Source organism: Chiroxiphia lanceolata, chromosome 3 (genome assembly GCF_009829145.1).
Source record: "Chiroxiphia lanceolata isolate bChiLan1 chromosome 3, bChiLan1.pri, whole genome shotgun sequence".
NCBI lineage: Eukaryota > Metazoa > Chordata > Aves > Passeriformes > Pipridae > Chiroxiphia > Chiroxiphia lanceolata.
In genome coordinates, this window is record NC_045639.1 from 2,262,858 (window position 1) to 2,289,369 (window position 26,512).

Genomic DNA, 26,512 nt, shown 5'->3' on the forward strand with positions numbered 1-26,512 from the left:
AGGTGCCTTTTGCACCTGGAAGCCACAGAAACCATTTCTGCCCATGTTTTCGATGCTTCTCCTGGCCCACTGCCAGCTCCTCTCTCACCCTGCACGCAGCCACTGCCTAAATTTTCCTGAACCAGAGATCTGAGCCTGCTCTGGCATCAAGGGGTAAAACCTAATCAGTGAATATTTGCTAGATTTTGATGGTAAGAATCGCTTCTTATCTTTCCTTAACGAGTTGCCCTTCTGTAAGGGAGATGTGAGTCAGAAACCCAAAGATGCACAAATGAGTCTCCAGAATCAGACCCTGACTGTTGCTATCAAGGATATTTGGTACCACCAACATGGTAACATTTCCCTCCCCCACACAGTTACACCTCAGCACTTTGCTTTTGCTGACCCTTCCCAAGCCCATCTCCTCTGCAGCTTCTCCTCCTCTAAGTCAGTTTGAAAGTGCTGCTGTGCTGGGCTTCACCCTGACCCAAAGGACAAAAATCACTGCCCTGCCAGGAATGCTGCAGCTTTTGTGCTGGTTAACACTCACTCCTTACTTCTGCCCACCACATCATGGGGTTTTTCTGGACTCAGGATAAAGCAGCAAGGAAGAGAGGGAGAAATCCAAGGAAAGGAATTGTTCTGCAGGCTTGCTGCAATACAATTTTGATGCTTCCTGAGTAAGGCTTCCTTTAATATAATTGTTGAGATTTTCACAGTAATATCCCTTTTTTTGCTAAGTGAGGTAGACAATATTGACAATGCTGCCAAGTAATTACACCAGCAAAGCAAATCCATGGCATTGTGCCCCTACAATTCCTCCTCTGGCTGCCCAGCATGCAGCTCAGCAAGCAGAGATACAGGCCACTGACAGCAGAAGAAATTGCTTTATTTCTTAATTGTGAAGCTGCAGGTTCCAGAAATGCCACTCACAGTTGCAACGCTTCCCAAATAAATAATTGATGGCTTTATGGCTCAGCAGTGTTACCACAAGAGCACAGAATGCAGAGGGGAACAGGCACTTGTTGACACTTGGTGCAGCGTGTTGGCAACTCAGTGGAAGCCAGGCAAGCTTTGGTCAAGTGGTTCCTTCCCTCACCAACCATTTGATCACAGCAGAGGCTGAATTAGTTGTGGGAACTTGCTCTATCCCTGATGAAAAGGAGCTCACAAAAACACTTGAGCCAAACTTATATTCTTCTCCCAAACTGATGCCTATGATTTGGTGACATTCAGGGTGACAATAAAAAAAAAACCTCTGGAAGTGAGTAAACAGCAGCCATCTCCTGCATAAGCTCATGCTTTAGGGAAAGGTTGCAAACTCCAGCTCTCACAAAGTCCTCACCAGTACAGGAGCATGGAAGCCTTTTTTCTTACGCATACGGACTGAATCAAGAGTTTTCTTCAGCTGGGAATTCAATTACTCCCAATTTTCTAACATAAATCACATCATAATTTACTCTGGTTAATAAAAGGTAAGGATTTTTTACCATTTACTTTGGTAGGAAAAAAAAGTTACAGTTAAAGTTACAGTTATCTGCCCAACTACTCTCTACCACTCTTCTAAAGGAAGATTAAAAACAAACAACCTAGCTCCCAAAAAAATCAAAACCCTCAAGGACTTCATTTTCAGCAACGGGCTGAGCTGTGCAATTCCTACGAAACTCATCATCACTGACCTCAGGACACCTCTGATGACATTCCACATTTTCCTACGGCAACCACTTTTGCTGCATTCTGATTTATATGTAGAACATTGCGGAGTTTGGAATCGGTCCACTGTAACTGACCACTTAAATTATTGGGTCCTTACTTATTTGAATTATTAGTTCAGATTAATTGAAGAAGTTTGTTCCCAAGCCAGTGCTGCTCTTTTAGCCCCAGAGAACCTGAGCCAAACAGTACCATTCTTCAGAGCAACAGAGATGAAATTTTGGCTCACTGTCTTTAATTTTTATTTTTAAAAGTTATAAATATTGCGTTAACTGGGTTATGTTATAGACGGTGATCTCTTTAATTTCCACTCTTTTTATGGTCTGGTTTTGGTACAACAGTTGCTGCCTTTTCACTCCCAGCAAATCAAGCCCCAGAATTTAAAGTGAGATCTGTGTATAACTATATATACATATATGTATATATGTGCTATAAAAACTACAGCACAAATATCTGCATATGCTGCGTGTTTTAAACACATTAATCTACAGCTCTGAAAATACCCAGTGTGTGAGCATTCTACTTTTAGGTCCATGGTATTTAAAATGGCTAAGGCTGGCTTTTTGCATCGCACAGGAGGCTTTTTTGCTGTTGGAAAAATAATAACTGTAAATCTGTTTTCTCATGCCCAAGTAGTCCTTGATGAGACACGTAAGGAAACGCAGTGCGGATTGTCATGAGCGGAGCAATAATCATAAAATTAGAAACAAAAGAATGAGACAGAACAAAGCCCTTTTTTTTTTTTTTTTTTTAAAGATTCTAAATCACACACAAAACATTTGTTCTGCTCCAGCTCTTTGTGAACTAATTGGCTCTCCTGGAGGGACAGGTAATTGTACTTGACTACACAAGCTGTCCTGAAGCTCCCTTGGAAAGCTCCAGTAAGCTTCCAGTGTTAGCAGCCATCAAGGATTTCACAGGTCAGGCAGCGGATCGATACAGCTAAAAGCAGCAGGGACTGCAATGTCGACAGCAGGTTTCAGAAAACGCTGCAAGTGCCAGTTTGTTCCCCTTCATGCAGAAGCTCAAGACAGCTTAATTAACCCTTGGAAAATACAATTTATCCAGAGGCTCTGCGGGTCTGTACTGGGCCTTATTGGTGAGCTGATAGCGGAGATAGTGTAGCTGGCAGCTCTGAATTCCCATTTCCCCCTCGTGTGCTGTTGCAGTCGGGATGCAAACAAAGCCTGGGTTTGGGAGGATGTTGCCCTGTCCTGAGGAGCTGCTCCAGGAGCCCACGGAAGCAGCTGCTTTGTTAGAAGCTGGTGAGTGCAGCAGGAGCCCGGCCCGGCAGAGCATTGATCACTCACGGCCTGGGCTCTGTGTGTGTGCAGGGAAAAAAGAGAGAGGGGGAAAGAGTCATCTCCCACAGGTCTAAATGCTTCTTTGCCCTCTTGTAAAGATGTTCCCTTGTTAGTTGTCTACTTTTGCTGTCTTTTAATACCACATGGCCATGAAAAGTACAGACAAGGTAATTTTCCACATCCCAAAACACCTACATTTTAGAAGACAAAGAACTTGCCAGGGGTGACAGACCAGTAAGAAGTGAACTTGTCTGATGTGATATTCAAATTTGTGTCTCCAATGTCAGGCCAACAGGCTGAAGGGTTTTTCCTTCCACAGCTCTTTTCAAGCTAAGGAAATCTTCTAAGACACGCACAGAACAACTAAGAAAGAAAAAATATTCGAGTCACTGGGGCTTGGCAATTTGCACATAGAAATCTGCCTGTGAATTCAGGTAAATTATTTATACTATTAACTACTTTAAAATATTAACTATATTTCCATTAGTTTTTAATGTGTATTATTTCGATTAAAGCATGTAAATGTATCTTGCTCAGTTTCTATTTACTTCCTCTAATGGATGAAAACCTGCCCCTTTTGTTTGGGAACAGTGAACTCTCCCTGGAGGAAGCAGGGCAGACACCACTTCCTTTCCACTGCTTTGTTACTGTTTCTGGTGGTGAATTGAGGAACATTAGGCAGATAAAATCAAATCTGAAGTTTGATTTTTATGTGTGTGCACACAGATCATTGCATACACTCACACACACACTTGAAGACTTGTGACATTACCTGTGCAGCTCTGAATCCACATTTTCGTCTTCAATAACAACTCAAGGCACAGGAATTTATGATGAAAATGCTGAACAACAAGCAATGAGGATTCTAAAAAAGCAAAAGCAGGCCAGACTACATTTATGATTCTTGTATCAACACATTCAGAAAAATGGCACACAAAAAGCCCTTGACAGAATTATTTAATGTATCTATGTCACAGTCCCCCTGTCTGAGGAACTAGATATTAATTTTTCAGGATAGCTTGTAGGGAGCTAGAGGGAGAGGAAGATGCTGCTTGAAGGTCTGCAAGCAAAGGGTGATGGCAGACACTTGACACATTCCAACCTGGGGTTTTCCTACCTACTGGGGAGCCAGGAGGGTCTGGGACGGGTCCATCTCACATTTGTATTAATGACAGGCAAGAAAAAATAAACATTGTGGATGAAGAACTTGGACTTCCCCCTGGAAAGGGCAGTTTCACACGAGCAAAACCATCTTCAGTACAAGCACATTGCACTCTCCACGAGAAGAGGGGTTTGCAGATGAATTGGCAACAAAAAAAGACATAAGTAGGTGACAGAAAAGAAGTTTTATGGCCACTTACACCAACTGCAAGTCTGTCTCCAGAATCTGAGAAAACATCCTACTGCTTTAGAAGTCTTTCCTTCCAGCTTGGACTCCAACCAGAACACGCTTGGAAAGACCACAGAATCCAGCTGGCTGTCCAAGACTGGTGACATCAAGAAGGATAAAAGAAGCATTACTAAACATGTTATCCCAGTTCTTAGGAGAGCTTGAAACTGGACTGAGATATGTAAAAGAAAGATTTATGATTACTGCTCGAATATCATGAAATAAGTGAAGATTTCTGACTCCAGAATACACGTGTATGTCCATGGAAAGGTGCTGAGGTGCTCAGGGATGAAAAGAACTTTCTTTTTCCCTTTCTACCTCCGTTTCTGTTTTTCCTGTCACATTATCTTTTTATCTATACTGCCCTTTTACTTTTGTTTTTACTGTTTTGGGGTTGAGATTGTTTAGCAGTATTTACCACTGTAAGGACCTGATCTTGACTGGAATCACGTGGTGCCACAACACAGCAACATCTGACCAGCTGTGGGGTGTGTGACAACAATCACAGCATTTGTAGTTAATGCCACAATATTCTTTTGTGCTTATACAGGATGCACGGACCCTCAAGGAGAGCCCTGCTCTGGCATATTCCAAGCAGTGTTATTCATTAGAATCTGTAAGAGCAAAATCTAAATCTGACACACCTCCAAAATTCCATTTTAATAATATCAACAAAGAGTTTTACAGCGCCACAATACAATTTAAGAACTAAATCCTCCTGTTAATTATCAAGGAGTGCAGGCTCTCCAAGGTTGAGTACCTATTTCTGTTTAAAGGTCGACACTGTAAGTGCCCTAAAATCCACACACTTGCTCAAATTGCCTTGAAATTTGGTGTGCTTCTGGGGATCCCAGGCAAGGTTACACTCACAGGCTTAGGGGCATGTTTGCCTGGGCTTTTCAAGATATGCCTGAAAAAACAGCTTTTCCTGAGTGACAAAATGCTGATAAACTGGTTTTTCTATTCTTGCATATCCTTAGTGGGTCAAACCACAGCTTTATGCAACGTTTAGATGTTCTTAACATTCAGCATTTGGCACCCTGAGAAGGTCAGTGTCTAATTCCCAGCCCTGAGAGATTACAGAACATATCAGGATTCTGAGATCAAGAGTGGCTTCCACCTTACTGACCAGCTTTAAAATGAGTTGGAGGGTACAAGAGGATGTATAAAATTAACCTACTCTGTGCCTGGTGGCAGTTTTCCTTTGATCCTGCAAAGGAATTCTGAAAACCAACTGGGTTGGTATTGTCAGTGATGCAAAAACCTTCGACAACAAAGACATATTTTATCATGTGGGGTAAATACAATTAAAATATTTTTTAAAAAGCAAGTTACACACATGAATTCTTGCTTTGAAGGCCAGAGAAACTAATGAGGGAAGGTCACAAGACTGCAAAGAACTTGAGGAGATAAAGGAGGAAGAGGATGAACAACTCTAATGCTCTTTTTCTGCTCTCTTAAATGTGTTTCAGAGGCTCCTCCGCAGCTGGTTCAGGTCCTGGGGAAATCTTGTTCCTCTGGAAAGAAAGGATGGCTGTCCAAAAGCATGTCCTATCCACAGGAAAGGAACAGAATTTTAAATCTGTGAAAACCAGGATATCCAAAATAAGATAGCTGCCTAGAGAGAAAACTCTCTAGGGTGGGTTGGCCAGACCTCACCGACGACTTGGATAAAGACCCAGAGAACAAGGCCACAGCAGTGGGCTAATAAAAAGTCATCAGGTTCCAAAAAAAAAAGGGATTTATTGCCTTATTTCTAAAGGGATATTGGCTTAATGAGACAAGAGAAAGGGCCTGGAAATTGTGACTGGGGAGACTCAATGTTTTTAGGAAAGTTACAGAAGACAGACTCCCTCACCAGTTTTATACTGCATATTTAAAATTCCTGTAGCCATCCCACAATAAAAAAAAAAAAACCACAACACCCAAATGTTGGGCAATGTGTCATATTTGTGATTTCTCTGTTAGTAAGCAGGAATTTCTGATTACACAAAGCATCTGCTTGCTGATGGTGTTGTGAGGAAAATATGGTGGAGTTGATGACCAGACGCTGAGTTATTTCCCTGCAACAATTTGCTGAAGGGATGTCTCGGCTCATCAGGGGGAAGGAGACTTGAGCTTTAATGTTGTTTAAGCTCAAAAAGTCTTAAACTCTTGCCTGTCCCTAAGTACATAAAAGGAAGACTTCATTTGTGCTCCCTGCAATGGGATCAGTTTGTTTTTATTGAGAGCTTTGGAATTGGCAGTTTGAAGAGTCATAGGCCCCTCATTTTTCACCTTCACATGCCTGTAATGCTACCACACAAAAACCCCCTTGAAAACAGTTTGTACATTCTTATATATGTGAAATAGGATGTCTGTGTATCTGCTTTAATCAGTAAAAAGTTCTGAATAGTGGTTTAAAAGATCCCCAAACTGTCAGTGCGGTCAGGCTGAATTAACTTAGAATTTCAGGTGAAAGAGAAAGTACCCCAAAAGGAATTTTCCCAGAGGAAACTCTGCCAGCACCAAAAATGGGTCAGTTGAGTTTGTGCTTGTACAATGTTTAGTCTAAGAACTCTTGATATGGGTATCACTTATTGTAAGTGTGACTTTTTCTGTCACTGTTCCAGAGAACAGTGAAAATCATTATATAACCTTTTGGATTTGTCCTAATTAGATTTTTAATATTTCATTCATGTATTTCCCTGATGTATCACGTAAAAATCATGCAAAATAAAAGCCTACCAAGCCATAAATTCACTGCTTTTAAGTTTTGTCTTTTTTTCAGTTCAGTGTCTTAACTCTTCTAACCTTTCATCGCCATCATCCACATAAGGCCAAATGATTCCGGAAAGCCAAAAGGCATCAGGAAGGTCACCAGAGCCATGAAAACTGTCTGCTATTGCTCTGTCCCAGAATGGGGAGACACAGAGGAATGGCACAGAATAAACATGGATTCAGGTCAGGAAAAATCACCCTCCTGCTTCTGTTGCTGCCAGAGAGAGAGAGAGAAGAGAGTCTTGCTACTCCTGAAAGGAACTTTTTAACTCCCTTTGCAGCAGTTTAGGAGACCTGGCCTAGACACTCCAGAACTAATTTGCTTTTCCAATCTAACCAGAATACACCAATGGCCAGCCACAGCCCTGAGAAGGGTCATGGTTAGTGATTTTACACAGAGCAAAGGGATTTTTCCATAAGAAAGGTTGTAGTTGAAGGGGATGGAGTCCAGGACTTCAAAATGCAGCATCATTCAAATGCAGAGAGTCAGTATTGGAAACAGAGGATCTTTCCAGTTCCTCTTGCAACACTTCTCATAAAAGCAGGACCTAAATGGTGGGAAAGGAGGAGAGGCTGCTATGCAGCCACCTGGGTGATGCTCTGGGTATTTCTGTCGGCATTGGTGGGACACATAAACATTCGTTAAATATCAAAAATACTGAAAACTATTTTCTCTCTTATTTTAACATAAAGAAGTTCTCATCAGGCACCTCACTGCAGCGGGGTGGCTCAGGAAGTCTGTGTCTGAAGGGTGAAGGAAGGAAAAATAACGGGAATGGGATGATCAGCAGTGAGCCCCTGACACGATGGCTGGAGAAGTCACCAACACATTTCTGCACAGCCACAACAGCTCACAGAGCCAGAAGCCTCTGCTAACACCGAAATCTGTTGCTCTAGGTAACTACCCACAGGAGAAGTTAGTCCCAGTTTTCCCTTCAGAGGTGTTGTGGCTCCATTCCCTGAGCTTTTTAAAGGCCAGCCCTGGGAAACAAGCATATGGAAGAGGGTTTTTTGCCTTGCTAGGAAGAACACGAGGACCATATGGTTAGAAAGGGACAGGCTTCAGCTTTTCTGTCAGCGTGAGGACTGTGCACACTGCAGCACAGAGTAAAGCTTCTGAAAGCTGTGGGAGAAAATGGTTAGTGTGAGCTATTAACTTGGTAATTTTCTGCATGTGCTGGGCAAGGATCCTGGGAAATAGCAGGACTCTCTCTGTGGTCACGGGGACTGTAAAGCAACCCTCAATAACTGTTTAGAGAGGAACCTGGTTTAAATCTTGAGAGCCTGGAATCACTTTATTTAGTCAGCAGTGGGGCAAAAGATGATTTAGAAATAGCTTCCTGGTGCGTCTGGAAATACATCTGTATTTCATCACAGAATGGAACAAACCCGGCGTGTTCCGATGCAGGAATGGGGTGCATGGATGATGTGTTCATTACAGGTACAAATTAGGAAGCTCCTCTGGGAAGATCAGGCTGTTCTGAAGGTCACTGTCAGGTCAGGTTTACTCCAAAGCAGCTTCTTTTTACAGAACCTGGAACTAACACACTTGGATAGGCTGGGCTTTTGTTCAGTTGAGTTTATGTTGGTGTTTTGCTTTCTAGTTTCAGAAGAGCCCCAAAGTCAGGCTTTCCTTTTGTGTCTCTACAACATTTAAGGACTTCACGCTGCAGTGTCACTCCTGGGCAGAGCTGTCCCCTGTCACTGCTGTCACTCTGCTCCTCAGGGGAGGCTCTAAGCCTGAGCCCTGGTTCACTGCAGCTCTGCTCCAGCAACAGGAGGCAACACTCAGCACTTTTTTGGCTCAGATTCCTTAAGACCATAACACAGGTAATAAGGTTTATGACATGGTCCTTATAGACTTTCTTTAGTCTAGCAAATACAAGAAGATACTTGAACATAGCAAGAATCTGTGGACACCTTCAGCCCACACTTCTGCCAGGATCAGAACTTGAGAATTCCAACTTTCCAACCTGCGGTTGTAGGTCGCTGCTTATCATGTGAAACACTAACAAGTACTAATGGATAAACTGCTTTCAGAAATTAACTTTTCTTTAAAGCAAAACAAACAACCAAGCCACCTCCAAGACCCAAACAAAACTGCCCACAAACATAACCTTTAAAATAAAAGAGGATGCTCTAAGGCAAGCTCTCAGAAAGCAGGCTGAAGGCAGCAGAAACACAGAGAATTTGGGATGCAATTTTTAGCTGCCATTACACACAACAGCTCCATCACCACAGCAGTTTCCAAGAATGAAAATTCTGCAATATGAAAAACTGAATCAGACTGTAAATACACCTGCCCCAGGGATGATAATCCTGTCAAAAAAACTGTGTCCAAGACTCAGCTGAGTTTCCTTCTGAATTGAAGAGCCAAACACTTTTAAGAAGAAGAGATATGGACCATATTTTGTGATGTTTTTGTATAATGACAAAGGTCTTGTTGACAGAACTGCTTGGAAGAATCTTTGAAAACTTTCTGCAAGAATCATTTGTGCAGGAAATCTTCCTTTAATAAACTAAGATTTCATAACACTAATAGAATGCTATACAAACCTTGACTAAATTAAAGTTATTCTAGATATGCTGTTCTCTATGTTGCAATTTACTCAGTGGATTTGTTCAGAATTATAGAAAAATGATGAATCATTAGTAAATATAATCCCTAAACGACAATTTTAACAAGGGGGGAAAACCAGAGGAGAGAGCAAAATAGTTGAAAGAATTTTTGCTTGATTTAAATTAAAGTGCACCTGTGAAAAGCTATTTTGGTAGTGAGTTGGAATGCTACACGTCTCTCACACAAGGTACAATTCTACGGATTAAAATATAAAAATATAACATTCAAATATGTTTTAGACACATTCCTTGGAATCTAGAGATCATCTGGTATTTCACCATGTTCCTGAGCTTCTCTTGGAAATCAATGCTTTTATTAAAAAGAAAGCAACCAAACAAAAACCCAACTACAACAAACAAAACTCCACATGGATTGAGATATCCTGGGAAAGAATGCACATTCTTGGGACTGGTTGTTGTCCAACTTGGACAGGCACCTCCAAAACATGCAACTCTCATCAGAGCCTAAATACTGATACAGGTGAGTTTGTTTGGCTCCCTTTGGTACCCACACTGCCAAATTTTCATTAATTAAGTCGTCACAGTAATTGTCTGTGGTACCTCGATGAAGCAGAGACCTGAGGTGACCTTTAAAGGCTGGGAGTGACTTCAGTGCTGTGATCACACCGCTAAAAGCACATGCTGGTTCTCTTTCACCTGCTGCCCTTTCAAAGCAGTGCAAGTTCTTTAACAGGTTTCCCCCCTCCCTTTTATGATAATCCAGAGTCTAAAGCTTGGTGCAGACAAGAGACTTGTGAGTAGATGGATGCATAAACTACAAAGCTTTTGGATTTTTTTTTTGCAAAAGTGCCAAATCCTCAAATGCCCTTGTGTATGAGCATCATATGTCACTGGGGACAGTCCCTCCCACACCAGCTCACAGCACATTATAACACAGGAGTGCTTTAAAATAAAAGAGAACCATGCAACAAACTTGCCTGTTCTAACAAGAGCAAAATTCTGAAGAACAGCAGAAGAATAATTCACTCTTGGACTTTCCAATGCTTTGTCTACATTTCTGTTTCATCTGCTTGTGTTCCTCGACTCATGCAAATGCCAGTATGAAAATCACCCTTATAAACACGGCCTTCTAAGCATTTGTGGGTTTTACTGTGCATTTTGAACAAGCTTTTTGATATTTTCATTTTACAACCAATTAATGAAAGCCCACTCTGAGCCATAAAGAGGAAATAATGTCAGGTTCTGACAGATGTTTTGTATGCATTCTGCATTTATTACAATGTTTTCGCTGTAAAGTTGGAAGGAGAAACTGCAAATAAGGTTTTGTTTATCCATTGCACCTTAAAAATACATCTTGGGGAGCCCTCAGGAAAATAAATGAAAAACCATCCCAGGCACTGAAAACAAAGTTCCTAGAAGTTACAGAAGTCTCCAGCATTCCTACCCAAAAGAACAAGTAATTGTGTTTTTCCTGATGCTCTTTTACTTCTTTTTCTAAAATCTCTTTAAACCTGGGATGTAAAATGTCTTATTACCGTTTTTCCACTTACTACACTGAATGTCCTTTGCCTTGTGTTCCCTGGATTTCCCTGCAGGAATCAGGAGCTGGATGACTGTCACCAGAACCTTCTGCAGAGGCTCATCTGTGGCTTTATCCCCATGATTATTGCTTGCAATGGTCTCATTAGGCTGTTTTGTCCCCAGCTACAATAGGAAGGTGGCTTTTAAGCTTTCTCTGTTTAGAAATGACCTCTTTGTCTAATCCATAAAACTCTTTCTTCCCTTAAACATTCTTCTTTTAAAAAGCTATTATTATGGCAGCAATAATAGTAAGAACAGTGATGAAATTAAAGCCTTGCATTAGACAAATACAAAAGCATCACGGTAGTGAGGAATCAAATACAGAGAGTGTGTTTGGAATTACCTTGCTCTTCCTTTTGCCAAAAACTAAGCCTGTATCAGTACAGAAAAACTGAGGACAATAACTAACTTGCAAAAACTAGAAATGAACCTCACTCCCTTGTGCATTTAGCTATTAAAAAAAGAGATTTAAAAGCCACAGTGGAACTCCACTAAAGAGTCAAGGAACAAAGCACACGAGAGCTACGGAATGACAAGATCATTGATAGCTTGAGGGAAACTTTGGGAACTTAGAAACAGAAAGAAAGTGTTGTGAAAATTAAGCAATTCTAATTCACCCAGTTGGGGGGAACAAGTGCCTTCTGCAGGGCATTAATACAGACTGAACTGCTTTCTTTTTGGATTACAAAATTATGTAAAACTACTGAGCACAACTGCTATGAAACTAAAAATAATGCATATATCTGACTAACAATACAGTTGAAAGGTCTAGAAATTCCAGAGCTGTAAAGGCTGTGACAGCCTCTGTGATCATCTGTTCTAATAATCACAAGCTATAAAACTTCACCCTGTAATTTCCACACCCAAGTCAGTTAAAGGGGCTGAATTTGTGGCCTGTCATAACTTGGTGGGATGGAAGAGCTGATAGAAATTTATTTTGTAACAAAGATTACTTTTATAGCCTGTCAGGAAGAATTAATTTCACAAGATCCCTGCAAATCTTTCTCTCCTCTTCTGTAATTCATATTTTGTGGTCAGTACACAAAGCAAAGCAAAATGGTTTCTGGACATTTTAAAGTCAGGCCATGTTTGGAAAGCTGAGGTACAGATTTGCTTCCTCTCTCCCAATCCTGTGACTTGAAATCCATGTGGAATGGCCTCCTTATACAATGTCCTTACACACAGCCCTTCTGTGGTGTTAGTGCTGCTCTGCTGTGGGGCTAACATTTCCCTTGGCTGCATTATTGCTTCTTTACCTGCCTTGGGGACAAATTCACACAGACCTTCCTTATGGATTTTCTGCCACCTATTAGAATAGGGAATGTAACTCCATTTGCTTTATGCATATTGTCTCTCTCATTTGGATTCAGGTGCCCTTCACTCCTTAAGAGCGGGGTCAGCTCTTGAACAGAGGAAAAGTGCAAGACTGTACTTCCCAATCCAAAGGGGATCGGATCCAGGTGGTCATCCTTGCTGGATTACACATGGCCCTTGTAGAGCTCATAATGGTTTCATAAGAATGCAAATACAACTCTATATGACTTTATAAAGCCACGTTGCACACAACTGTTGTACAGCTAAAGCTACTTCTTTCTCCTTACAATGTTTCATGCCCACCTCTGCCAGAAATTTAGCACATGCCAACCAAAACCTCTCCCCAAAATTCCTAGGGTGTCAGCTGGTTTCTAGCTTCCTTTCCCCAAGAATTGACTCCCCCAGGTGCTGAAGTGAGCCACATTAACAAGAAGGATACAACAGAGAAGATCTACTGCCTTCCTGTGCATGGACACAGGCATGGGGGGAACAGGGGAGCCTGGAAGGTGTGTTTTTTCCCTGCTCCAGCCCCACAGAGGCAGGCAGAGAACAGTGGGTGGGGGAGTCCCTTTTCCCAGCTAACAAGTGATAGGACGAGAGGAATCATCCTTAAATTGCACCAGAACATGTTTGGATCGGATATTAGGAAAAATTTTTTCCATGAAAGGGTTGTCAAGCACTGGAACAGGCTGCCCAAGGAAGTCATGGATTCACCATCCCTGGAGGGATTTAAAAGAGGAGTAGATTTGGAACTCAGGGACCTGGTTTAGTGTGGCCTCAGCAGTGCTGGGTTAACAGTCGGACTTGATCATCTTAAGGGTCTTTTCCAACCTAAATGACTCTGTGATTCCATTCTGTGTGAACAAGGGGACGGACTGGGATAGATTATTAGAGCTTAATGACCCCTTGATTAATTTGTTGTTGACATTTACTCCGAGGAGGCAACAGAACAGAGGAGAGAGCCAAAAGCAAAGGGAAGGCTGTCTCTGGAGACTGGCTGGGTTTGGTGTTTTCAGTGCTTTCAGTGGTTATGCTAAACAGCTGTTTCATTATATATGTAAAAAGCAGTAGCACATGAAGGCTGGGATTCTTGGAAGGAAATCTTTTTTTCTTTTCTTAAAGACATGCCTCTGGATTCCTGCAAGTGATATTTACATCCTTAAGGGATTTCCTCAAATGCCTTCCCATGCCAATCTACTTTCCATAAAGCCCCGATGGGATGAACCACTCAATTACAGCAGGTCACTGGAGTGATGTAATGACAGTGTGAGGGACAGACACTCACACAGGGCAGTTCCATCTCATACAGGCAGAAAAACTGTAGTGATCTCACCTGATTTCTATGATTCTGTGAAATTGTAGATACCAAAGCAAAATATATAGTCTTGAACTTTTATGCAATATTAATCTACACCTTCAAATTGTAACTTCTGTGTATGGTACAATTAATTCCTCGACCAGTGTAAAAGCCCTCATTAGATGTGCTGTGTCACAAAAATTTCTGTATCATCTAAGGAATCAAATCCCCAATGAAGAAATTAATACAGTACATTACACCATAATGCACAAAGAAATCAGATGTTTCTTACAATCACAATCCTTTTACATCATGTGCAACTCACAGACTCTCCTGACTAAAGGTGGTAGTTTAATAGTAATGTTTGGACTTAGACTTGGGCCTGTTCTTGCTTTACCTTTCCTTCCAGACTATGGATGCATCTCCATCAGGGGTTTAGTTCAGACCAGGGTTACAATTTCAAAGCAAAGCTCCTGATTGTCTCCCCTCACCATGCCTTGGTTTGTGGTACAAAACAGTTCAGGAGCATGAGAACTAATTCCTTCAGGAGTGAAAGAAGCCATGTAAATTTTGGAATGAGTGTGGATACATCTAGAAAGGTGAGTCCTAGAACACTGATGCTGTTGGGCTGAGCTGCCTTTTTCAACTCTGCACATCAAGCATTACTGAAACCCAATCCTGTGATGCCCCTGAAGGGTGAGTAAATCTGATCCCTGTATTCCTGATGCTGGGAGGAGAAGCTGAATGCAATGACCCATCCTGACAACAGCACAGCACCGGCAGGACAACTGAGGAAAGCCTGACTTCTGCTCCCCTCCCTCCTGCAGCAGGACATGGAACTGGAATGCCAGTGAATGAGAACTGTTGCTAACTGAGCTCCTGCTCAGAGGGCCCAAAGTCCTTTGGATGCCCCAGCACTGAAGGAAGAGTTTCTGGTTTCACACCCCCTCTGCTGCCCTATTTGCAGATCTGAGTGATGGCTGCTGTGATGTGCCCCACTGCCCATCCCCTGGCTCGCTCAGGAATTCACAGTGCCACTGCTGTGGCTATAGAATACCTTAAATATTGGCCACGCAGTCTCCACTGAGCACTTAAAGCAAGTCTGCAGTGTACTGTAGTAAAGCAAACAGCTGCACCCTACACAGAACAGTTCAGAGCTCCAAATGAAATACTGGAATGATCTCTCCAGTGCATCCAGCTTTATTGCACAGAGAGATGAGTCCATGAAGACTGGATACACAGAAGCATTATTTTTTGATGGAAGTATAGCACTTAGCTTTTAGAGAAGCAGTGCTGACTGGTTTTCCTGTGCTCCACTTGTGAGCACCGTGTACCCAGCTGTCCCTTTTCCACAGCTTTATGTATCATTCCATGTATTATTGAAACTAGGGAAAGGCAGAGCCACACAGGAGTCAGAACTCGTTTACATTTCAGTTACGTGGTACACAGCTATTGATGCTATTGTGTCAAAGGTATTTCTGTTTATTCAGCACTCTTAGGACCCATGGAGAATGCAAATAAATTAAAAAAAAAAGAAGCTTCAATTAAAAGAGTTGTGATATTTCCTCCAAAATATATTACAGTTCTATATTGATTTAATGGCCTGTTACTTTTAAAGTGACTGCTTTTAAAACAGTTGCACACAGTTGCCTTTATCACTACAAAAGCACTGTCAAGTGTGGAAGTACGGAATTAGTGTACTTATGTTAAAGAAAATTAAGGCAGAATGCCCATCTCCTTAACTTTATGTTCCCTTAATAGACACTCATTCTTCATCTTTTTCCTTTCAAATGTAAGAAAGCTTGAAAACTTAAACCAGGTTTCGTTTAATAAGAGAAAATAAGAAGCCTGCCACACAGAAAATTACTAAATTATGCTCAGTTTAGGGGTTCCACTCTTCTCTTTTGCCTCAGGCTTTTGGGACATTAAGGCCACGTTATAAATCCTGGTCAGTGCTTTTTTCTAAAGAGCAGAAATGAGAGTTTATTAGCATCACAGTGGTTGCCTCAATAATGACAAAACAGTTGCTCATTACTGCTCATTAGATTCATATTAGATTCATTTGCAACAGCAATACATCTTCTATTCGTCCTCGATTGCAAAACAACAGATATGATTTGACACCTGCTGTAGTACAGAATTCATTAGAAAGTAATGATACAAATACGATTTCAATGGACGGACTTAGTCTTCTGCCCAGATCTGATGGGTCTAAAATTTGTCACTTAATGTAGAATTTATATAGGATAAATACCCCAGCAGGCAATCAGCTCCTTTAAATCATGTGCTCCAATAAAATATCACAACCCAGAAGCAGAGAAGGCAAGAGCAGACACACAAACAAACAAGCAAATTCACAGGACCCTCTGCAGTAGCATACATTAACTGTGGCTGCTGATATCCCTAATATGGAAGTTAGTTACTAATTTTTGAAGTCAGAGAAAAGTGCAAAAAAGTTACATTTTCATCAAAATATTAAGCCAACGAGTAAACAGGTCCAATTTTCCCTTGAAAACTTCTGGGACAAACTGAGCCCAGGATGTTACTGGAACACTTGTTAAATGCCATTGTCTTAATTTACTGGAATAGCCATTATTGTATCTCTACACTTTGGAAGCACCAAACTAATAACAGTGCTTAAATTGGCTGAAATCACTTCTTTTCCTAGAAAATCCTATGGGGAAAAAACAAAATTATCTCAAAACTCATCAGTTCTTGCCCTTTTCTCCTGTGCAAGGGATGAAAATATATGCAAGTAATAGGTGTTCACATCATGAAGCAGAGAAAGATGGGTTGATTGCAAAATCTAGCCCTGAATACCCTAAAATATTATCATACCTACCTATAATACACATCATAATACCTTCAGCCTCCTTATTACCTTTCTGAAGGTACAAAACAAATATCCTGTTTCTGTTCTCTGCCCAGCTCTCCATCCAACTATCAAGTTAATTAATTCCCTACCACTTACTGTTTATTCAAAGGGGTTTCCCTGTGTTCCTACCCCTCGACACACCTGACATCTGAAAAACCACAGAATTCTGCTTACTCTGCCTCTGGCAAGAAATTTCTTCACAGTTTCTCATCAAATCTGTTTCTTACAAGAACTGCTCTCCAGCAGAAGAGTCGCTCTTCCACTCCATAATCCAGCTCTGCTTTTCACAGAAAAACTGGATGTGATCACTGCCCTCTGCATTGTTTGAGACAACTTTCATGATTTAACACTTACAGAGTGGACAGGGCTGTAAAGGTGAATTCTCAGTGAAAGACCACCAAAAATGTATTCTGAATTTCAGCATAAAAATATCTGATTTGATACAACCTAGAATCAGGTCTGACTTTTCTTCAGATATCTGAAGTCCTGTTACCTGCTCATGGTCCTCCTCTTCCTCCTCCATACCAGCAGTTTCAAGAAGCAAAGCCATTAAGTTTTGTGTCATGAAATTCTGTTTTGTTTCTTACACCAATACTCCAGTGCCTCACAACTTTATTCTTCAGCAAATTGGTTAAGGACACATCTATTTTGGTTTTGTTGCCCATGAAATCAGTAATCCTGAATGACACAGGTCCTGAGGTAGATCCCTTGGAAACTGGTAACCTCTCTGCCATTTGGTATTTCCCCTTTCAGTTTATTACTCCTTGCCCACTGTTTCACACTTTTTGCACTTATTCACACATTCTCCAGCTTAATTAATAGTTTCCCATGTAATTCTGCATTAAACACCTCGAAGTCCAAATGAATTGGTTCTATCACACTTCTCTTGTCTAGCAAATCAGTTTTCTTAGCAAAGATAGATACCAAGTTATTTTGGCACGATGCAAAGCAGCAGTGCCTTTTATTCCACTTTCCAGTTATCATGATGGACTGTGATTATTCTTTCTGTCAAAATTAGTTCTAAAGCTGCACGGTTTTGAAGTCAGGTTACCAGATTTTTAGTGGCTTATGTCACAGCCCTTTCTTAATTGTAAGTATTTCCTGTAGGGCAATGTGTGATACTGGACATATATATTTCCTTTGGTTCTAATAAACTATGGAATGGAAGTTGTCATCTTGTCTCTTGACTGGTGTCACCTGGCACAAACCACTCAAAATATGTATTAAACAGAAAGACTGCTGATAAAACAGGGTTTATAAAAGGCATCCTTTAGCTAAGTGGGCACTGTTTTCTCAGGAATTATAGGAACTATTTAAAGGTTATTTCAGTGTGTGGTCTCGTATCCCTGCTCTTTATAGAGCAGACTTCAGGAAAAAATCACATACAGTTCCTCTGTGAGGAGTATTTAAAAACAACACACCTGCCTTGGTTCAGCCAACCATTAGAACAGCAGCTCCAAGCCTGGATTTTCAAGAGTCACTATAAATGTAAATCAGAAGAGAAAAATAAATTAATTGAAGCGAACCCTCACTTGACTAAGACAACTGCTTTTAAAAATCAGCTGTTAAGAAAATTCCTAGCCTGATTATTGAAGAAATCAGAGCCCCAGACACTGAATCCCAAACCACCAAATTATCCCATGTTTTCTCTCCACTGTGATTCTGCTCATGGAATGGACCCCATGGCAGTGGGTAGTGGAGCACCATCAGGTCAGGACAGTGCCTTGCTTTCCTGGGAATGCTGGACACATGACACAGCACTATTTTATCAGGCATATCATACACTGGATTTGTCACTTCACCGCTGTTTTTAATGAAAAAACTCCCAAACACACCCCAAAACCAAAAAACCAAAACACAACAACAAACTGAAAGGAGTCTTAACAGTCATTAAAATCAATCTCTCCTGGGAAAGAAGGCATTGGCACCCTGCCTCCTTCCTTCTGGATGGGATCTGAGAATAACAATGCAAATATATTAATATTGCATGGTCAGGGCTACTTTCTATTAATATGCCATTAATAAAACAACCTTTGCACTACATTTAAAGATCATGAAGATCAATATTTATTCTGAGGTCAGGGGGAAAAAAAAATCAATCTTGCAGTAAAACGAGTCATATTTAATATATCCCCTCATCATAATTAAGTTTATACATAAAAAGTAGCATTGATATGTGAATAATGAATGCTATGACAGATGAGTTTCCCTTCTTGAACAACTTCATGTGGTTAATCTGAGAAATGGAAAGACTGAAGTGATTATATGCACCTTCTCCCTGAGTGCTTTGCCAAATTCCTCTTGGCTTCTCTAAACCTTTTCACACACACTGCAAAAGAAGTTACTGCTTCTTGTTGACCAAGAACACCGGTGTGCTACTACTAATACTCCTGTAATCTCTTTATCCCGTTGCTGAGAATCTCAGTGCCTCCAACCAAGCCACCCAGAGTGCTTCAAATGGATAAAACGACACAAAAATGAAGTTATTCGTATAAAATCAGTCAGTAGCAGAGCCAGGATTAGGACTCCAGGAATTAGTCCCATAAGGGAAATCATTCCTGATCCCCCTCTCTGCTCCAGCCACTAGATATCCTGCTCTCCCTGCAAACACAAGCCATTCCCAGAGCAGCAATAAACTCAGATCACCTCTTCACACATTTCTGAAAGTAAACATGGAAAAGAGAACACTTTTCCTTCAGTGCTCAGAAATAAGTGCTTTCTAAAGGCACGAGTAAGAAAACCTCTGACACCCAACAGATAAGGAACACAGCCAGGGTCTGACTGTCTTTTCAGCTACAGTGACAGGAACAGGGAGTCACATCTCATCCCAACAGCCATGAAAAACAGGAGAGTAGGAACAGGCTCGGGGACAGGAATCCCGGTCCTGGCTGGATAGATTCTGTAACTCCTTCAAAAGCCACACATCCCTTACTTGCTTCAGGGCTTTTGGTGCTTCTCTTGCCAGGTTTGCCCTTGTTGTATTGATGCCCTGATTTGGTTAGTTCAGAACTGGGGCTCAATTCCATGGCATCGGCAGCAGGGGGAGTGTTGAAGGAGACTGGGTACACAAATTCCAGAGGCTAAAGCGGCCCCTCTAGAAGTGTGGGAGTCATTCATTCAGGCTACTTTACATTAAAGCACATGTCACCTATTGCCATTGTCATCTCCTGTACTTTAGCAGCACTTTACAAATAATTCCCAGTATTATATTTCAGATGAAATTCCCAAGATCTCCAATCTTCTGTATTTTCTTTAAAGAGAGGAGTATTTTCTTACCTGCCTTTTAAAAGCCTCAGCTGTTTTCCTCCGCTCTGTTTAACATGCAAAAGCCTTTAATACTTTGAACTTACCAGGAGATGCAAACTACAAGAAGTGCCTACATGAAAAGCCTTAATCAGTCAGGAAGTTGGTAAATGATGTCTCCATGCCATCCATATTGAGTGTCCATTACTCCTGGACATAGCACATTAACTGACTCATTAGCTATTGCAAACCATATGGACTTAGGTTTGGGTGGGTTGCTCTCATAATATCCTGAGGTGAGCTGCCTAATTATTGTAATTAGGTGATCTCAATCAGGGGGGCCAGTCACACCAAATGGAGTCAGGAGTCTCTGAAATGGGTGTCAGCGCACCCAGACAATGACTGAGTTGAGCAACACGGCCCCTGGATGTTGGAGATCCCCTGATACTGCAAAAAGTAATCACTTCCAAAGTGCTGAGGAAGGGGCAGCGAGCACAGTGACAACGGAACAGGCACAGCCAGAGCAGGGGACTCTGAGCAGATGCACTAACACAAATAGGTTTCTCAGCAGAAACTGGGAAACTTGATGCCTTGCTGTCAATGGTCTTAATACAGAGATGTTACATCTCTAGAGTAAATTTAGCCATGATATTTTAAGCAACAGTGAGGTCTGGAGAAAGGGGGGGGGGGGGGGATTAAATGTGGAAGGGCTAAAATGTCAGCGTTAAATACCACAAGAGCATCACAATGCAACAGTGAGAGAAGCTACAAGTGCTCACCTCCTGCAGCAAATTTGAGGGGCTTTGAGTGATACTGCAAGATTTCATATAATTGACTTCAACAGTCTATATTCAAGCTTGGGTTTCAGCAGTGAGAAGAAAAAAAGATTAAAATAAAGGGAAGATGGACTGAATGTTCAACGCAGAGTGCTTTAAAACAAAGACAGAAACAAATGCAGTTGAACTGCACCCAGGATAAATCCTCCAGGGCAGGGCCTGTGGCCTTCAGCTGTTTGCAGCAATGTGCCAACTGGAAGTCAAATAACAGCAATCTGATAGTATTTCTGGTTGATACTGGTAGGATTTGTACACTTTCACTCTTATTAGAATACACACCTTTCTCTTGTAAGGATTCTTGAAAATAGCAGTAGTGGTGGCTGTATCACCTTGAAGGGAAATTGCTTCTGTAATAATTAGGCTTTCCTGAAAGAAACAAAACCAAGCAAAAAAACCACCCTGGTATCTATAATTATTTTGGCTCTTCTTGCCCCCTGCATCACCTAATTTGCTAATTTGTAGCAACTTTGAAGGCAACAGAGGTTTTAACGTGCCTAAATGAGGCTCACGTTTTTTGGGGGGAGGGTTGCTAATGCCCTGCTGAGCAGAGTAGGAGAAAAAAGCCTTGTCTCCAGTTCAGCCCAACAGGAAAAGAGGATTCCTTAGTCCCACCCACAGACACAGGGATGTGCTATTTATAGGGCCAAAGGGCCTGCTACCAACTTCTAATCTGGTTAGAGTCTTTCTCAGGTAAAGCCTTGGGGCTGATGATTTTTAAAAACATGTATGTGGGAATTTTGTGTTTTGCAGTGTCCAAAACGGACTTGTAAAAAATTTGCTAGTAACGTTCACATACTATTTTTTGTGGGCCTACTAGTTGCTGTTATTTATTAATAAAGATCTGGATTTAAATAATAAACTGATTCTTCGGGAGTGGCCTGGTATGTGCAAGAAACTTTTCTTTTTAGTTTTTTTTTTTTTTGAATGAGTGATATTATTATTCTCTATTACGTTCCTGTGCAACTGCCTTTAAGGGCTTTAAACTCTTGTAATGAATGATAAAAGCTTGAAAATCTTTAACTTTGTACCTATTCTCTTTCAAAAAAAACCACAAACAAACCACAAACAACCCAACAAACCCACAGTTATTTTCCATGATTTGTAGCATACGTACCTTAAACCCTTTTATATGACAGAATGTTACACTGTGTGAGCTGTGGAGGAGCTGCAAGTTATCAAGGATGGCTCAGGCTTCAGGTATTCTTCCATCTGGATGAAGTTGAAGCTGTAGTTTCTTTTACTAGTACAAGAAAACTTTTATTTAAAAATGTTAACTACCTCTGCAGGTGTGTGTTGTAGGAGTCAAAGGGATGTCATGTGGTCTTGTTGCCTAAAACGGAAGAAAAGAACTTTCTGGACAATATTAATATAGATAAAGACTTCAGTTTTCAAAACCAGTAACAGATTGCATTATGCTACTGTACCCATTAGCAATTAAATAGACCCCTGTGCACCTATTTTTACTTTTAGTTTGGCTATTAGCTTATAATGGCTATTTTTGAAATAGCCTTTTTTTGATTACTTCATTATTCCTCAGAACTGCATGAACTTGTTTTCTTCTTTTGTGATCTCGCTCATGAATAAAAAGAGCTAAATGAGCTCAAAACAACTCATATTTACAAGCTGGGAAGTTTTGCATTGAGCCCCAACCTCTCATTAAATCAATGTGTCCTACTAATTTGCTGATGTTAAAGTATCCTCAGTGGTTTTGTGGGGACAAAAGGCAATTCCAGTTCTAACATACTTACAAATAAAACAAAAACAGGAATATCTAATCAGTTCTGTTTCTTTAGGATCATGTCTCTTACTATTCATTCACACTCATTCTATTTTTTTTCTCCATACAATTTCTACAAATTTTGAGTTTTTTAATTTATGGTGTTTTCTCCTGGATCAAAAAAAAAAACCAAACCAACAACAAACTGTCTTGAGATATGTAACAATGTAGATGTCTGCTTGCAATGTAATACCGTCACTGGTATCTGCTAAATGTCTGGATGACAAAATAAACCACATCTGATTTGTTTTACTTCCTTATTCTGGTGAAATTTTGTGGGCAGGGAAAAAAAACTCGGAAACAGGAAGATCCCCAATACACTTCCGTTTCAGTTTAATTATGTGGACACCTCTTTGCAATAGCTGAGCAAAAAAAGCTGTTTCCTTAAACAGAGGCTTATCCTCTGATTCCCAGGCAAGTATTCAGAGACAATTTACTTCTGAAAATATTCTTCACTCCTGGCAGAATCGTAGTTTCACCCCAGGTAAGAGATACCTCAAGCACTGCTCAAATTGAGCTAAAAATGTGAATTCTCTCCATAAATGGTGATGGTTTCTTTGATGCTGGACTGGGCATCTGTGGTTGTTTGTTTCTTTTAAATATACAACAAAACCCCAGCACCACCCTCTTACGGTCTGTTTTGACAGCTGCTGCTAAAAGGGGAAACCCTATGAAATGCTTTGTGGCAATCTTGAATTTCTACCCTTTACGACTGAGCTTTCTATTGGCAATTTTTCAGCTGGTCCTTTCACTGATGATAAAACCACAAAGCCTGCAAGACTGACGAAGCAGAAAGGGTTGTTACATCAAGGCTTAATGTACTGATAGCAATACAGACTTTGCAGTCATAATCTGTGTCACTACTTTTAAGTTCACCTGCAAATTATGGGGTTGCTGAAGACGTTCTGGATTTTGATTATTCTGGAACTTTTTAAAAAACTTTTCTTTTTAAAAAATGACTTAGAAGTTTAAGTTTTAAACCTCTCTTTTTTTTTTTTTTTCTCAAAAGGACTTGTCACTATGTTGTGGTGGCCCACAGTGAGCTCCACATGGGGGAATGGGCCCTGATAACAAAGCAAAGCTGACACAAAATGGCGGCTTGTGCTCAAGATGGCGGCTTGTTTCCCTGGGATCTTGGGGAATTAAACCCCACCTCACTGTGTCCTTTATTGCCAAGGTGATGGGGCTGATCCACCCCTGGGTCAGATTTATGTCTCCTGGAGCACTGGCTGACCCACCTGAGGTGGCCATTGCCCGTTCCCTGTGCTGTTTTGGGGTACCTGTGTTTCTGTGTGTAAATTGTGATCCCTGTCCTCTGCCAGGAAGATCCTGAGGTAAAATCGAAGCGGCCTGAGGAGTGGCACCATGTCAACTCTGTGACCTCACTGCACCTCCTGAGGGGATTTGCTACAACCCAAAACCCTTGTGAGCTGAGCTTTTTTTTTTTCACCTCAGTCAGGAAACAGTCTGATCACCTACTTCGCTAAGCACCAAGTAACTTTAAAAGAAAAAAAAAAAAAGAAAAGAAAAAGTTTCTAACTTGCAAAGCCCAGATTAAAAAAGCTAGAGAGCTGGAGCACCCGAGGCTGAGGCGGCCTTGGGTGTCCTCTCTGCCTGCTCCCTCTCCCTGCTGCTCCGTCTCCACTCTCCCATCTCCCTTCTCCATCTCCTTTTTCCTCACCCCTGAGGCGAGAAGCCGGAGCCTCTGGGGCTGAGGCGGCTTGGCAGGTGCCATCTCCGTCCTCCATCACCTCCCCGAGGCGAGGAGCCGGAGCGCCTGGGGGCTGAGGCGGCTTCGCGGGCGCCATCTCCCTGCTCCGTCCCCCATCCCCCTGTCGTTCCGTCTCCCAACTCCCAGTTCCAACGCCCCGCTCCATCTCCCCACTGCTCTGACTCCCCCCAAGCAGCTCCTTCTTCCCGCTTCATCTCCCCGTTGCTCCGTCGCCCTGAGGCGAGGGCGGCGTTGGCGCCTCACGGGCGGGCTGAGGGGAGGCGGGAAATGGCGCGCGCCCCGCCCCGCTGAGGGCCCTGAGGCGAAGGCGGGAGTCCCGTCCCGGCCGGGGCTGGCCTGGGGGTGTCCCGGCCCTGCCCCGCTCCCCGCCCAGGGTTTCCCCGCAGGAACACGGCATCCCGCCGCCCGCTCCTCCTCCTCCTGCTGCTGCTGCGGAAGTTCCCGGCCGGGAAGTTAGCGGCCGGCGGCGGCGGGAAGCCGAGGGCGCTCTGTGGAGGTGCGTGAGGGGGAGCGGGACTGAGGGGCAGCGCCTCGCGCCCCTGCTCCGCTCTGCGGGCAAAGCCCACCGGGGTAGAGTGTATCTTCTGGCAGCTTTTTCTCAACCAACTTTCTCTTTCATTTTCTCCCCCTCTCAAGGTACGATGCCGCCCAAGGGTCCTGGCAGAGGCAAGCTGCCAGTCCCTCTCCCTAAAGACATGATCCTGAAAGACACCGAAGGAAAAACCTGGAGGCTGGGCAGTCAGATCGGCCAGGGAGGATTTGGCTTGATCTATTTAGGTAATAAAGCGGTGGTAATTAAGAGGGCGACTTGTAACTTTCTGAGCTGGGTAAAGCAGAAAGGATTTAAAAAGTTACTGTTGTTTACATGCCGGTGGTGATCCTTGCTGAAGAGTGGTTTCCCGAGGTTTTCCCCTGCTGTTCCTGTTCCGTCCCTGCTGATGGTGCAGCGTGTTCTCCACGGGCTGTCCGGCTCAGTTTCTGGTTATTCCAGTGCACTGTTCTATGGATCTTGGGTGGGGCAATCGCGGCGCCGCTGTCAAAGAGCGCTGCCAGGTGATGCTTTTCAAAGAAAAAGTTGCTTTTGTTAGGCACTGCTTTGGGCTTAGGCCAGTCCCATGCTCTGTAGCACTCTTTCAGTTTTTGGCTGTTGGAAATGTTGTTTTCTGGCCAAGAAAACATCCAAGCTATGTAACAGGAACAATAGTTAGCTGGGTGTTGCCCCTCAATTCAAACCTTTTCACCAGAGGTGGAAATGCTGTTCTTTATTTGCTCTGGCCTAGATATGCTTCTGTGTTTTCTTCAGAAGCAGCTGCTGCAGTTCAGTGAGATTGTGCTTTATGAGGAGTGAGTAGTTCTGAAAGGCAGTTTGTAAAGCATTCTGGGTCGCTGGAGACTGTATAATGCATATTACTGTTGCTGGGCTCTCTGAAAGAGCAAATCCTGTGTTCAAGGCAATATTATGAGTTTGGCGGTTTGGTTTTTCTTTTTTTTCATTGCATACACAAACTAGTCCATAGTGACTGTTCAGGACTTGAACTTGTCGAAATTGAACTTGAAATAAATTGAGCTAGTATTGAGACAGCAGTAAAGAATTACCTAGAAGCAGTTCAGTACGTTGTCCCTGGAGCCAAACATGATCTATTTAAGTTAGAGTACTATTAACTCTGTTAGGAATATTAATGCTTAAAACTTCATAAGCAAGTCACTCCTATACACAAACCAACTTCCTTTTATGTATAAATCAGCTATATCCTCTTTGTTTAAACTTCTCCTTTTTGTGTGTTTCTGCCATGGAAAACACAGTTGTGATTGTTTCCCAGATGCTGCTTGTGAAAAGGGCTTCCCAGTTGTGCTGTTCTTCCAGCTATTATTAACGTGTGGCTGAAAACTACAGGAGGGTGAACCATGAGAGAGTACCTGTGCATCTGGACTGAGGTTGCACCTGGGCTTCAGGTTTGAGTGAAGAAACTTTCTAGGGGGGAAAAAGGAGTAGTCTGGCACTTCGTTCCACCAAATGCTTGTGCGAACAGAGCAAAGCAGTTTCCGTAATGACCTAAATTCCACTGCTTCTGCTTTTCCACAGAGTAAACTCGGTCACTGAGGAACCCGGAGAAAACTAAGGCTGTGTGTG

The 26,512-nt window shown here is 42.1% G+C and overlaps 1 protein-coding gene and 1 long non-coding RNA gene across 7 annotated transcripts in view; one reads left to right on the forward strand and one right to left on the reverse strand.

Moving 5' to 3' along the window:
- Window positions 1-304: 304 nt before the first annotated feature.
- On the reverse strand, window positions 305-24,155 carry LOC116783903. Of its 4 annotated transcripts, none has more exons than XR_004355890.1 (5): window positions 21,987-23,519; window positions 21,152-21,238; window positions 18,215-18,273; window positions 3,769-3,861; window positions 305-3,359 (listed from the first exon to the last, which is right to left on the reverse strand). It is a non-coding gene; the product is annotated as an uncharacterized LOC116783903 (long non-coding RNA). The 4 variants fall into 4 exon arrangements; XR_004355891.1 differs by lacking the exons at window positions 305-3,359; window positions 3,769-3,861 and adding exons at window positions 15,019-15,880; window positions 23,526-24,155 and having other exon boundaries at window positions 21,987-22,097; XR_004355889.1 differs by lacking the exons at window positions 305-3,359; window positions 3,769-3,861 and adding exons at window positions 15,019-15,880; window positions 23,526-24,155 and having other exon boundaries at window positions 21,987-22,202.
- Window positions 24,156-24,654: 499 nt separating this feature from the next.
- The window catches only part of VRK2 (VRK serine/threonine kinase 2), a 35,586-nt gene continuing 33,728 nt past the window's right edge, over window positions 24,655-26,512 (forward strand). For 2 of the 3 annotated variants that reach the window (XM_032681874.1, XM_032681876.1), the window contains exons 1-2: window positions 24,656-24,877; window positions 25,018-25,158. In XM_032681874.1, coding sequence (XP_032537765.1) covers window positions 25,023-25,158 — 136 coding nt within the window. In that variant the 5' untranslated portion in view covers window positions 24,656-24,877; window positions 25,018-25,022. Of the gene's footprint in view, window positions 24,878-25,017; window positions 25,159-26,512 lie in introns of all 3 variants that reach the window. The other variant, XM_032681875.1, reaches the window with a different exon arrangement.